Genomic DNA, 14500 nt, shown 5'->3' with positions numbered 1-14500 from the left:
TTTGAAATTAGCATGGAAAAAAAATGTTGAGATAACACAGAGATGTTTTGGCTGTTGCTGGGCAGGGCTTGTACTAGTCAAGGACATTTCCAGCTCCCCGTGCTCTGCCGGGTGCACAAGGAGCCGGGAGGGGAGGGGGCACAGCCAAGAGAGGGGATTCAAACTGGCCAAAGGGATTTTCCGTATCATGTAACATCGTGCCCAGTGTGTTACTGGGAGGGGCTGGCTGGGGGAGGGGGGCAGCGATCACGGCTGGGGGACGGGCAGCGTCGGTCGGCAGGTGGTGAGCGGCTGTACCGTTTGTGTTTCTGTGGGTTTTTTTTTTCCTTTTTTTCCTTTCCCTTCCTTTTCCATTTCATTATATTAACATTATTGTCATAATAATAATTATTATTATTATATATAACATTATATATTTTTTAATGTAATTATTAAACTGTGCTTATCTCAACCCACAAGTTCTTTTGCTTGTCCGATTCTCTTCCCCATCCCACAGGGGTGGGGGGGGAGTGAGCGAGCAGCTGCGGGGTGTTCAGTTGCCACGACATCAAGTCATTTAAACTGCACAACAGCCTGGTCCTGTGATTTGAACTGGAACACGAAATGGGTCAACCCTTGTGAGCTGGAAAAAACAAGAAAAGGCAAACAGGTTTTATGCATGTTGTAGGGTATCCTGAGGATACCTAGGAGGAAGGACAACAAGGTTGGGCAGCACAGGCTTTTTCTTCCTTGCCAGCCCTGAGAAGACTAAGTTAATTCCTAGAAACAAATGTTTGCAGACATGTATTCTTAACAGACTGCTACCCAAGCTATAAATAATCAAGCTTCCTATGCACCAAAAAATGACAACTCAGTTATTCTGGTAATAGCTTCAAGGGAACCCACTTAATTAGCTATTTGGAGCTTTTCAGCAATTCAGAAAGGGGTAGTTGATCTTGTTCGCTTTTATTCTTAACCCAGAAACATACAGAAGATTAGTCATACTTCATTGGCTAACATGACTTTTTTATTTTAATGTCTTTTAGCGGGGGAAGGTTTGGTCAGCTGCAGATATTTTACAGCACTTCTGAGACTGACGTTGTAGCTCTTGCCATTGAGCAAGGTCAGGATATCCTGGCCTGTTACGAGTCTCCTGTTCAAGGAATTCCTGACCAACCATCCAAGACCAGAGTGAATGTGTCGGGAGCAAGTGGGCCACTGTACGCCTGTGCAACTCAGTGCCTAAAAGAACAAGCGTGTTCAGCCTTTACATTTTCCAGTGCCTCCGAGATCCCTCTCTGCCTTTGGCTGACATCGGAGATCAGCCCATTAATTAACACTTCAGGATTCTGGACCTACAAGAAAAACATCACTAGCGCATCCGCTCTCTTTAGCGCACAAGCCATCGCTGGCAGTGATTATGAATCTGTTACAAGACAGTGGGCCATAATGCAGGAAGGGGAAGAGTTTGCAAATCTCACGGTTACCATACTTCCTGACAGTCTGCCAGAGTTGGATGAGAAATTCGCTATATCCCTTTTGAAAGTTGAACTAATGAACATCTCAGCCAGCTTAAAAAACCAACCAACGATAGGACAGCCAAATACTTCCACGGTTATCATAATGATGAACGGAGATGCATTTGGAGTATTTAAGATCTACAGCCTAAGTCCCAATGCGACAGAGGAAGGTCTGTATATTGAAGTAGAAGAACGTCCTCAGACCAACGTGCAGCTAATGATACACAGGACAGAAGGCAGCCTGGGACAGGTGACAGTGGAATGGCATGTGGTTGGTGGAACTGCAACCCCAGACTTGGATTTTGTCGGTGTTGGTGAGATTCTAGTGTTCGCTGAAGGTGAGGCAAGGTTTTGGAGCAGCTTCTGTGTTATAGAACTAAAGAAAAGCAAAAAGAACCTGACAAGCACTCAATCTGGACGTTTTGATAAGCGATGTCTTATTCTTAGGTTAAACCTCCCTGAATGCTCCAGATACATCTTCAAAAGAATATAGTTTATTAGCATATGGCATTATAATGCAGAACACACACAATGATAGTTAAAAAAAAGACAAAAACTGTACATATCTAAGTAATTTTTAAAGAAATATTGCAGTATGCATTACAAAGAGTACCTTTTATCAAATAAATAAGGAATTATAATGCTAAAGATAATTTTTATATCAATCGTAATGAAAATGAGAATCAGGCCTAAATGGTCTTTTGTTAACCTTCCGTTAATACAGTACCGCTTTTTCATGACATCTCTTTTTAGATTTTGAGATCATATTGATTTCATAACAGCGTATTAAAAAAAATTGCAAACAGGGCAACCCAGTCAATGGCAGACATTACTTAAGTACCACACAGCGTGACAGATATGTTTTATATTTTCAAACTCAGAGTTGATGGAACAGTAATTTCGAAAGCAATTTATGGGAGTATAGTCAGGATTCTAGTGTGCTAGCTAGCTCGCTAAATCACACTCAGAAGATGGGTTGCCAGCAGCGATTCTGTGGCTGACATGTAATTACATTAGTGGTTATAAGTTCAGGAAAAACTCTTTCCAAAGTATTTTGAAACACAACGTAGCAAGGAATATGTGTATCTTATAAAATTATATAATCATAAAACACAGGCTATACACATGCACTGAGCAGGAGGAGTGTGCTGTAAGTTATAATGGATTATAGAGACTGGTGATTGGTCATGTCTTCTGTTTTATTCCATCATTCCTTGATAGTCCAGAAGACAAGTAACTAACTCAGTGACAGCCCTTTTAATGCATTCCCTGGCCCAGTGAATATAATCAAATTGATTGTACATACTTGTGTACATGGGTCATCACAGAATTTATGCACTTGGCAATTTTTTTACAAGAATTATGTTCTCTTTTTCTAGCTTAAATTTGGAAGTCAGAGAACTTATAACTGAAATAAGGAATTCTAGACTTTCAGAAATTATGCCTACATTGTTAATGTCTACATAGTATATTTAATAATTTGATAATTACATTGCCTTAAGGTAACTTTTCAATAGTAATTGAATAAAACTTCATAATGATATTCAGTGACTTCTCGACAGGTAAATAAATAAATACGCTTTGTGTCCTTTTTTGCATTTTAAAAATTTTTTTTAAGTATTAAGTATTTTTAAGTATTACAAAAGGAGATTATGAAGTCTTTTTAAAAGGTGGTTTCCACATGCACACCTAAGTATGTATATGTTCTTCTCCTTGTAGGGGAAACAAAAAAGATGGTCACGCTGACAATTTTAGATGATCCAGAGCCAGAGGATAATGAAAGTATCCTCATCAGCCTGGTCCATACTGAAGGAGGGAGTCGGATTCTGCCCAGTTTTGACACTGTCACAGTGATTATTCTGGCAAGTGACAATGTGGCAGGAATTATTAGCTTCCAGACATCCTCAAGATCTGTTATTGGTCGTGAAGGTGGGTTCTTTATGTTGACCACACTCTGTTTAACATTAGCTTCCGACTCCATGCTTTCTCTTGGTAATGACTCACACTGATTGCATCATTGTTCAGAGAATGCCAGCAAGCAAAGAATAACCACATACTTGGCATGTATTTCTTTGAATTTTTAAATTTTACAAGCATAGCACTTAAATCTGTGATGAGGACACCATTTTCAAAATAATTTTATATATCATCACCTGTGCTTCCCTTTTTTTCGGAAGATCATGCCTTGCTTCTATTGGTATTGCATTTCAAAGCTTCTTTTAGCATTTCTTGTCTTATTCATTTATATCATTTTCCAGAACTCTGTGTAACTCCCATCATACACACCTATTAGTAGCCATGAGCAAATCTCATCTACCAGTCACTTACAATTCACTTTAAATCTTTTAGAAAATATTCCCACAGGAAGATTAGGGTCACATCTTCCCTCTTCCTGACTCAATAACCTGCTGTTTTAGAATGTACTGTTTATGCTTTTTTATGGTAGCTAATTTGGGAATGTAGCAATCTTGCTGCCACCACTCAGACATGACATTTGAGAAAGAACAATAATAATTTGATATGGACCAAAGATATCTACTGGTGTTTCAAAAGAACATGTTGCATGTTTTATCTAAGGTTTGATGCAGTTTCGCATAGGTTAATAATGGTACTGATGGTGGCTTGATTTTGGCAGCCTTTGATGTGTTGCAGTATCATGTCTCTCTGACATATAAACTGATGGGCAGGAAAAGTTAACAAAACAGAAATTTGCTATACAGCAATGTGCACGTTGCATTTTCTGCTTGAAAGAAAAAGGTGTTTCTCCACCAATCGTGTTCTGTTTTTTCCAGACATAAAAGGACATCATAACCTTTGTCTTCTATCTAGATATGGTTTGTGTTAATTGTGTTCTAGTGTGTGCCTGATTTTCATCCTTTATTCCTCCGCATTAACAGTTCTGATCCACCTGCCAAGCCAGCTGCAATCTGGAAAGCTAAAAAGAGCACAAGGAATTAATAACAAACTGTATCATTCCCAAAGGTTACGATGACCCTCAATACTTTCAGCTGGTTAAAAATTATTCCTATCATGCTAACAAATGCTGGCCATTTGAAATACTGTGCTGTAGTTTGGCAATTGCTTGATTCTAATTCCTCCAGCTTGTGAAAAATTCATTGGCTCAGACCAAGAAAAAAACACCAAACTAAGTCCCTTCGATAAAACAAGGAATAAGCTAAGGCCGTTAGATGATTTCATTGTTTGTATTTCATTTTCATTATCAAGTTTTTCATTTTGAAAATGAAATTTTCAGACATAAATTCAAATAATGTTATATTTTTTATTGTATTATTGAACAATTTCTATCAAGCAAATCTGTATTAATGTCAAGCTGTGCATATTATTTATCACCTTTTTGAGGGCAAGGGCAGCATTTTGGTACAGGCAGAGGCATGCAAGAGCTGTGTGGCTAAGACTGTATTAAAGGAAAATGCACTGCAGTAGCTTGAAGTAATGAAGAGGATTATGGCTGAGGTCCCCTTCCTCTCCCTGATCAATGAAATCTAAAGATGTTGATAACATGGTTAAATATTAAGAAACTTTAAATAATGAAATTAGCCTAATAACACTTTCAATCTTCAGGAATCAGTTAGTAGTTGTATTAGTATTTCTTTCTGGACGGGGATACCAAAGGTTTTGGTAAAGCTGACCAAGAAACTATCAGTAATTAACTGCTTGGGTTCTGTAATTATGATCAGTCATACTTCAGGTTTCTGCATCGTGAAGTGTTTTGTCGCAGTCTTCAGTGAAAATCCATTGCATTACATAATGTATTGAAATAAGCTCTAAATTGTGTGTTCTGGAACAGTACTAAAGTAACAGTCTTTCTGTTAACTATTTATTTCTTTGCAATGGATGTGTGCAGTTCTCAGTTAAGGGTAGAAAGGATTTCAGTGCAGTGTTAAACAATATGATAAATTAGCCTCAGGGGAATTTGCAAACTGGTCATCTATCCTCAGATAGCTGACTGTAGGAGCAGAATTCTTCTGATGCCAACAGATATTGAATCCTTTTATTCTCTTAGAAGCAACATGGAACAACTTAAGGCAAAGATATGAACATTTGTACATCATCAAGGCTTAACTAAAGTTGCAAATGTTGAGGCTGAATAACACATTCTATTTATCTGAAAACGGGTGTATACAATTCTTGTATTACTTCACAATGTTATATTTTAATTAATTGTATTCAGGTCTCCTGAAATTAGTTGTTCATCTCACTCATATTTGTAGCCAATATACAAGCGTCTCTCTAATGTTTCCTTACCAAAAAAAAGAACATGTCTAGAAAATGTTCAAATTGTTCCTGCCAGTTTTAGCTATACAATACTGTCCTGTGACATTGTGTTCTAGAATAGCCAGGTAACATCCTAACATCATGGTCATTAAATTACATAAGCAGAGCGACTAGCTGGGCTGCTCAGTTCTCTGTGCCATGGAGTAAGAAGCTACACAACACCACATCTCCTCGTTCACTTTCAGAGATGTACCTCAGTGTTTCTCAGTAGGTTTGCTTCTAAGTGTGTATGTAACACAAATCAGAAGACAGAATGATTCCAGATTTTGCAACAGTAAAAAAATCAGATCGGTCTATAGCAATATCAGGAAGACTTTTTCAGTCAGTTGGGGATGGAACTAAGCATGTCAGATTCCTGTTTCTGCATCACTAAAATGCATTTTGACAAATGTTTGCTTAGTTTTGTTCATTCTTCAGTAAGCAAAACAAATCTCATGTATTATTATTTCCAGGTATCTCAGTATTATAGATTTCTGCACATTTCATGCCTTTGAAAGACGATGGGACGCTGTGCAGACTGGCAAACTTAAATTCCGCACACTTGAAAAATGCTGTCGACATACGGATGCAATACACTTACATATTATAAATAAACATCTGTCCTCTAATGTGAATGTATTGCATAATACTACTATTTTTTTCTGCTGATGTTTTTCTTATCGATATAACATGTTAATTTCACACATCCACATTTAAAATATTTAATATACATAAACTATATAAACTTTAGAAATCTATATAAACATTTAATGTTATGTAAGTGATATAATATTTCTAAATTTTACAAAGCTTTCTGAGGAGTTTGCTCTTTTTAATTAAAGTGGCTATTGGGTTAAATGTTATGAGTGTGAAAAATACTATAACTGCTTCTTATAGATGCACATTGTCAATTCATACTGATTGTCCCAGAAATTATAATGAATTATAAAAATTTAAATTATAAATTATTAAATACTAATATTTTAGTTTTAAGTGCTTTGTTTTTAAAATTATAATTTTTTAAAAATTAACATTTTCTGGATATTTTATTTTCTAACACTGATGTTATTTGTAAGTTCAAACTCACATAAATTGAACTTAACGTAATTACAAGCATTCTTCTTCATGCACTATGTAAAGTCATAAGACACTGCAAATACTAGGACAATGTATATTCCTTGCCAGTTTTAGCTGTTGTAGAAAACTGTTTGTAGTGTTATAGCTGCTACATACAGCATTTACTATTTTGTGTAGTTCACAGACAGCTATTGCTCTTCTGTTTGTGCGTGTTTTGATGGGCATTTATTTCCTAAGTTATTAATCTGTACCAGGTCCCCTCATATTTTGATAGTTCTTTCCAAGAGTGAATTAAAACCAGACAGACCCAGGATGAAAGAGTTTAAGGTTTTTTGTTTCACTATTAAAAACAAATGTGTTATATAACTACTGTGAAGCTCACTATTAAAAGTATGAATGTCTTTCAGAAAAACTGTTTTGACTGTGATGCATGTTTTTGGCTTCTCATTTTTATAATTGATATGTAGGAGAGGAAAACCCAACACATTGCATCTTACCCTTTGTTCCTAGGAGAACAACTGCAATTCCATATTGTAAGAACTGCCCCAGGACTGGGAAATGTTACTGTTGAATGGAAGATAGTCGGGCATAACGTAAAACAAAATTTTGAAAACTATTCTGGAATACTCTTTTTTCCTGAGGTAAGTCCATAAGCAAAGTTAATGGCTACAGGAGTGTATTGTAATTAGAACAGAGCTGAGAAACAAAGGCGCTTTTATCGCGGTCTTTGTTTCTTGACCTGATTATTTACTTGCTCCTTTACTCTTGGAGTTCTAAACTGGAGGGATTTTATAGTTTTTGGTACTCTGACTTTACATTTGTTAAAGCTGTTGTTCAAAATACATATGATACAGTGATATCACTTGGATTTTTCATAGTAATGACTAATCACTTTGTCAATAAATAAATAGGAGACATTGAATATAACATTGTACGTTCACTTGCTGGATGACCACATTCCTGAAGAAAAAGAAGAATACCAGATCATCCTATACAACATCAAAACAGAAGGTAATGCAGAGCTATAGCCTGCTATATCTTAAAACTACCATTTAGTAGTGTAATATTTTTGTATGTATTAATCCATTTTGGAGGTGTAGGACTAAACATACTGCAACTGGTGTAAACTATGCAAAGTTCATTCACATTTTATTAAAATAAGCTCGATCCTTCTGTGTATATGTGTGTGTATATATATATAAAATCAACAGTGTCTTTGCAGTTTTCTTCAATTGGTTTTAATCCTGATTTAACTCTGCCTGTTTCATTCAATGGTTATTTTCTTCCCTTTAACTGAATGCAAACTTGAGCTTGCTAATGTATCCTGGATATAGTTGCCATGAAATAAGTGGATATTTTTATCTTTTAAAGCAATATTGTCATGCCACAAGCTGACTTTCTGATCTGTCTCTGAATTCGAGGAGGTCAGAATGTTTTATTCTTGCCATTCAAATTACAATGAGAAAAGAAGCATGAAACTGCATCCCTTCTGAAAATACCCTTTGTTAAACTGAAATTAACGTCTAAACACCAACTAAGTTGACACGGATTGTGTTGCGGCTCGGTGCCTTACCAACTTGGCAGACTCATTTGTTGACTCTAATCTGTCAGGATAAGCATCAACTGACACACCAACAATTATTCATCAAGGCAGCTCTTAGGAAAGGGAATAATTTCTCAATGGAATGATTGAGAAGTTGAACATAATTTTAACTTCTGGAGTTAATTCCTGGGAAAACTTTCTCTCCCCTTTTACAAGAGAGAAAGTTTAGGGAAGTTGATATTTGGCACTGGCCCATTAAATTTTCTCATTTCTTAATAAGTTTTTGTGACTCTATACTTAGCATGCATATAATTTCTGTTGTATGTTCCTGCATTTCGTACAGAATGTATATATATCTATATACATTCCACACCATCCATAAACTTCAGTGAGCACTGTTACTGACTGTCATATGAATGTAACAATTGCAGTAATATTAGACAAAAAAAAATTAGTTGCATAATACTTTATTGACTGCAATCCACTGATTCTTTTGTAGGAGTTTCTTCTTCAGGTGCTGCTGTTTTGGATAGTCAAGGATATGAAGCTGTTCTGACAGTAGAAGCTAGTGATGAACCACATGGAGTCTTGAATTTTGCTTCCCCATCAAGGGTCATTTTAATTCCAGAGGAAAACAAAACAGTTCAGCTTTATATTAACAGAGAATTTGGATCTCTAGGTTTGTATATTAACTCCAAGAGAAAGGAAGTTTTGTTTTGGTAATCATTAGGTGAAGGAAAGCCATGACAGGGAGGCTGGAAATTTTGAAAAATCTTGGGTACAGTTGGTATTTTCAGAACTTCTAAGCTTCTTACTGCATGCTTGGAAACAAAGTGTTAGTTAAAACTGGAGCCGTAGCCCTCATTTCCACAGCAAGGAGTCTGGGAGCTGTGACGTAACTAGCTGCTATTAAGGTTACTACCTTTATGTCTACTGAGTCTGTCTCAAAGTGTTAGTCTCTTCAGAAGAAATAAAAAACAGGAGAAAAGGAGCTTGTATGGAACAGTCGTTCCCACATATTTCCTCTCAGAAGTTCCAGAAGTCGACAGCTTAACAATGTCCTGTGGATAAAGTAGCATTTGGACCACTGAATTCAGTTTATGTCTCCTCTGAGAATTTCTTATTCCTTTTTAAATCTATTTGTCTTTTAACATCCATAAAATTAAGTGGTACTTAATTCCAAAATTCAGTAATGTACTTTGTCCAAAAGTATTTTCTTGTGTTTGTTGCCTGAGGATTTCAACTTGTATTGTGACACAACACGTGTAATAATTTTCTGTTTACCTTTTCAGACTACATTTAGACCTCAGCGATAACCCCTCTTAGTTTCTTTTGTTGTATCTATTTTGAAGTGAAGTGACCAGTTACAACCAATATTCAAGATCTGGACACACCACAGATTTGTAGAGGCATTTTAATGACATTTCTATGTTTTCCCATTTCTTTTTTAATATCAATCAGTATCTAATTTACTTTGAAACACTACTCAGGAAACTAATGCTTTAAGATAGGTATGCATAGTAAAAGTAAGGTCTCTTACTTAAATTAAACTCCATCACTATTTGTTAAAACTAAGATCCTTTTATAATTTATAATTTATTTTATTCAGACTAACTATGAGTTTCATCTGTCATTTTATCTCCAGGGTCTCTTTACATTTGCCACTTGACTTACCCTGGCAGATTAGCGAGACATGGCTTTATTTTTAAAAAATTTTGTCTAACTTTTCCCCTTGGTATCATTTATCAGTTGTCCTCTAATTTTATTCTTTATTGAAATCTATGTCAATCTGGCTGGGAAGGAGAGTAGATATATTAAGCTGTATTTCCCAGCACTGTCTTTAGAGCCTTTCTCAGATATCAGTCGTTCCTGAAACATTCTACTTCCCTTGGCACCAAACCTGATATTAGTTATACATTAGATGTCCCAGGTAGTACTTCAGCAGTATAGTATTTGCGGTCCACAGCACCACAAACACCTGAGTATGTTTGGTCTTAATGCTTTTTGAGGTGTTGGACAAATCACCAAAGACTGTACTGAAAGCACATTAAAAATAACAAAGTTCCATTGGCTTTAGAATAACCTTTTAAACTCTCTGTTTTGCAGTTAGTCTTGCCATTTTGTGGGGGAGGACCTGATCTCTTTTCTTTATTCCAGTGAGCATTGCGTAAGAATTGAAAAATTGTGTTTTTTTGTCACAAATTGAACAGGTGCCATCAATGTTACGTATGCCACAGTTCCAGGATTGCTCACTTTAAGTAATCAGACAGAAGGGACCTTGGCTGAACCGGGAGCTGATTATATATCTGTTTCTGGCTCACTGGTTTTGGAAGAAGGAGACACATCTGCTGCCATTAATATTACTGTTCTAGAGGTAAACTCTAAACCCCTTTGTTCTATACTGATCTGTATGAGATCAGAAGAGGAATATTTTGGAACCTAAAGCTTGCAACCTATATGTTACTTGAAGCTATATATTTCATCGCCATCTACAAAGACAGTTTATCTTAAAATCACAGGAAAACGAATAATAAAAGGAAGGAGCTCTACCTGTGCATAAACGAAATTTATCTGTCTCATTAAGACTTTACTGTCTGATATTCAGAACACTGTAATTCTTTGCTTGCTACAGGCACTTACTTTATTTACAAGAATAGTTTAGTGCCACCACAGACTCTTTTTCATGAAATATAATGTCTTAATTCATCATTCATTCAAGATAATCAATTTTACACCCTACAAAAGTCTTTCAGGAAAATTGAAAAATGAATTAGTTCTAGTGTTGCTATAGAATTAGAGACTTCTAGTGTGTTGCTTTTTGGTGACTTCTGTGACAGTGTCTTAAAGGAAAATGAAAAGGGGATGTACTGAATTTGTGTTTTGCAGGATGATGTACCAGAGGTGCAAGAATTCTTCTTGGTTAATTTAACTTCAGTGGAACTAATCATGAATCATTCAACTTCATCCCCACCTAGGCTGGGTAAAACAACTTACATGGAATTACCTTTGGGTTTCCATTTATATGAGTTGCATTCAGATTTTATGACTCTGGCATATTATTGTTAGTCTGCTTACTTGCTTACTATGCCAATATGAGACAGGGTGTTCTGAAAGAATACCAAACATATTCATTTTACAGTTGCTTCTTACTTTTTTAGTTTATCTAAAAATTATAAGGCAGTTTTCATGGAAGAGTTAGTAATTAATACTTGGAGAGCAAAATTATCTGAAAAGTTTTATTGGCAGCGTCTTAACCTGATTTTCATTTACAAAGTACGTAATGGAAACAAAAATATCAAAAAACTTACTTTATGGGATTACATTGTTCACACTTTTAAAAGTGTCTTTATTACTCTTTATGAGATCTACTTTTAGGAGTCATGTCCTATGATTTTCCTACTCTTCCAGTAAACTTCATTTATCATTTGCTTAATTATCTCCTCATTCTGCTTCTGAATTCAGTAGCATAGCTGCCGTTGTCTTCAAGGGCAGTTGGATTATCTTGTGGTACTACAGACTAGTTAACACTGATTCTTTCTAACATCATCTTTGACTCTTTTCCCTTTTCTTTGCATGCCTATAGAAGTGACTGAGTTAATTCGTTACAGACTGAAAGGTAACTTGGAAGACTCATTGCTGATTTGTAGAGACTGAGCTGTGATTAGTTGAGCCTAAAATCTAAAACATAAGAAAAGTGACATATAATTACAAAGGATTCTTGTGAACCAAACTGTGCTGAGTGCTGTATAGTCTCACCTTCTGTCCTAACAGATTGGCAGTCTCCTTGAATAGTGACTGTTCAACCCTGCTGCGATATCTGCATTGCGTTAAATGTGTTTAGGATGAACAGATAATAGTTTCAACCCACAAGGCAATAATTTGTCCTCATTGTAAAATCCCACTACAAATTCTGTTATCAGACTATTTTCTAAGCTTGTTTTCCCTCTTGGTATATTTTGATTTGTTATAACTGACAATTTAACTCCTTATTGGTGCAATGCATTTGTTTAGGATTTCTAGCAATCCCATACCTTATACAAGATATTTGAAGTATTCCTAGGAGGTGTCTCATATCAAGAGAGATGGGCGTTCTGCACATGATACAGGCATGTGCAGTCAATCCTACACATCTGGAATATATTGCATGTGCTGTTATTGTCATGGGCATGTGTGTGCAATATGTGGAGTAAATCTGGTATGTCTGTGATGTAGACTTGGTCACACTGAACTTAAGTGACCTTCATTTCTGATGTGAGGCTTCACTGATCAGGAGCAGGAACAGCCTGCATAAAGACAGTTCTGTTTTCTTCTTGCTCCTCTTGCTCCCATGTTCTAGAAGAGGTGGAAGGGCGAGCCTCACTCAAAAACAAAAGTGCAAGGAATTTAAAAAAAAGGAAAATGATCAACAGCTGAGAATGATGAAGGAAAAAGGAATAAACTTAGTGGATACAAGAAAGAGCTAGGTTGGCGGAGGGGTGCAGGGGGGCATCAGGGGAGGGGAAGGATGCCAGATATGAAAGAAGAGGTGTGATGTTGAAAGCAAAGTATTACAGATCCTGGGTGAACTGATCTGACTATGACAGGACGAGGGAAAGTCCAGGGTAGGAGTGAAGCTGAAAGTCTGTAATCACTAGCACTCCCTCTGGATTACTAAACCTCAGGAACATTTCTGCTCTTTGTGCAAAGATTTTGCAGCTACTGCTAATCTTCATCACTACCTCATGGTGACAAGTTTGGATTCATGGCAATGACCTTTTACTTTTATTCAGTTTTATCTGAACTGATAGAAATCTTTCCTATGGACCTAAATATAGTATATTTGCTACAGATTCAGTGAGATTAGTTTAGTTGTAGAAACTGTCATTAGTTTCTTCTTAAGTCTATTAAAAATAAGTTGAAGTAAATTAAGGTAGTCATGTGGTGCTGTTGTCTGAACAAGTTAAGGCACTATTTTCTCAGAAGAATCAAGTTCTGACTGTCAAGTTCTGGTCCCTGAAATTAGCGGACATTTCTGGCATTAATCTATTAGTCAGTATTTTCACAGTGCAATACCTTCAATAATCTGTCAGGGTTACTGTGAAGATACATAAGTCTTTGTGGAGCAATAGAATGTTACAGTACATAAACAGCCTACAAAGAAATTAATAATTCTGTATTTGTAGCAGAATCTGAGCTATGTGCCAGTAAGGTTTATGATCAGGCACTGGAACATGGATAGGAGATGAAGTACTGGATTATTTATTGTTCTTTCTTACTCATTTTCCTTCCCATATTCAGAATGGCACAGTCTGCAAAATGTTGAATGTCATCGTAATAAACACATAAAATAAACACACAAAATGAAGTTAAATTAAGATTCCATGACAAATCTTGCTTTTGGTATTGCCGATTTTTTCTGTGCTGTGTTTTGCTTTTTAAATTTTCTTTAGTCTTTTTTGTATGCATTATTAAATGTAACAGTGGTAATTCAGGATACTGTGCTGCCGTTCTAATAGTAAGGTAGTAAGTAACTTTCCAGTTATATTGCACACTACCATTTTCTTCTCCACATTTTGGAAACAGAAAATTATGTATTTCTTCTGCAATATTAGTAGAGATGTAAGAAATGCTTCTATTATTCTTGAAAACCATGAAAAGGGACTTCATTGTTCTTTCAATTTTGTCCTTCTGTTTTCCATTTTAGATGTAGAAGGTTTAGCCTCTCAAATTATCATTGACGCTAACGATGGAGTAAGTGGCGTAATTGAATGGGAAAGTACCAAGTAAGTCTTGTCTCCTTGAAGAGGTCACTGTTTCTGTTGGTGATTGGGGTTGCCCAATTATTTGCATTTTCAGTTAACAGTAAAACTCCCATTAAAAACAGGGCCAGATCTCTGAGATGGCAAAACATCATTCAGTTCAGTAGAACTGGAAAGCGTAAGGTAATTCCCACTCTGAAAAACAACATTTACAGTATGTTTACTCAGAAATCTTTTGCTACCATGTACTTACTCTCACTGCTGTCTTTTTATGTTGCGAACTTCCATCACTCCCCCAGCCTCCATCCAGTGTTCCAGCCTCTGTGTCCATGTAAACACACACACTGGCATCTCCCAGACCTTTTCTC

The 14500-nt window shown here is 36.3% G+C and overlaps 1 protein-coding gene across 1 annotated transcript in view; it reads left to right on the top strand.

The window, feature by feature from the left end:
• Positions 1-14500, top strand: part of ADGRV1 (adhesion G protein-coupled receptor V1) — a 275402-nt gene that overhangs the window by 55789 nt on the left and 205113 nt on the right. The window contains exons 33-41 of the mRNA XM_075079982.1: positions 1026-1837; positions 3219-3428; positions 7362-7492; positions 7763-7862; positions 8894-9073; positions 10605-10768; positions 11281-11374; positions 11981-12010; positions 14078-14156. Of these exons, the coding sequence (XP_074936083.1) occupies positions 1026-1837; positions 3219-3428; positions 7362-7492; positions 7763-7862; positions 8894-9073; positions 10605-10768; positions 11281-11374; positions 11981-12010; positions 14078-14156 (1800 nt within the window). The remainder of the gene's footprint in view (positions 1-1025; positions 1838-3218; positions 3429-7361; positions 7493-7762; positions 7863-8893; positions 9074-10604; positions 10769-11280; positions 11375-11980; positions 12011-14077; positions 14157-14500) is intronic.

Source organism: Phalacrocorax aristotelis, chromosome Z, assembly GCF_949628215.1.
Source record: "Phalacrocorax aristotelis chromosome Z, bGulAri2.1, whole genome shotgun sequence".
Lineage (NCBI taxonomy): Eukaryota > Metazoa > Chordata > Aves > Suliformes > Phalacrocoracidae > Phalacrocorax > Phalacrocorax aristotelis.
Note: the sequence above shows the minus strand (reverse complement) of the source record. Positions and strands in the feature narration are given on the sequence as shown.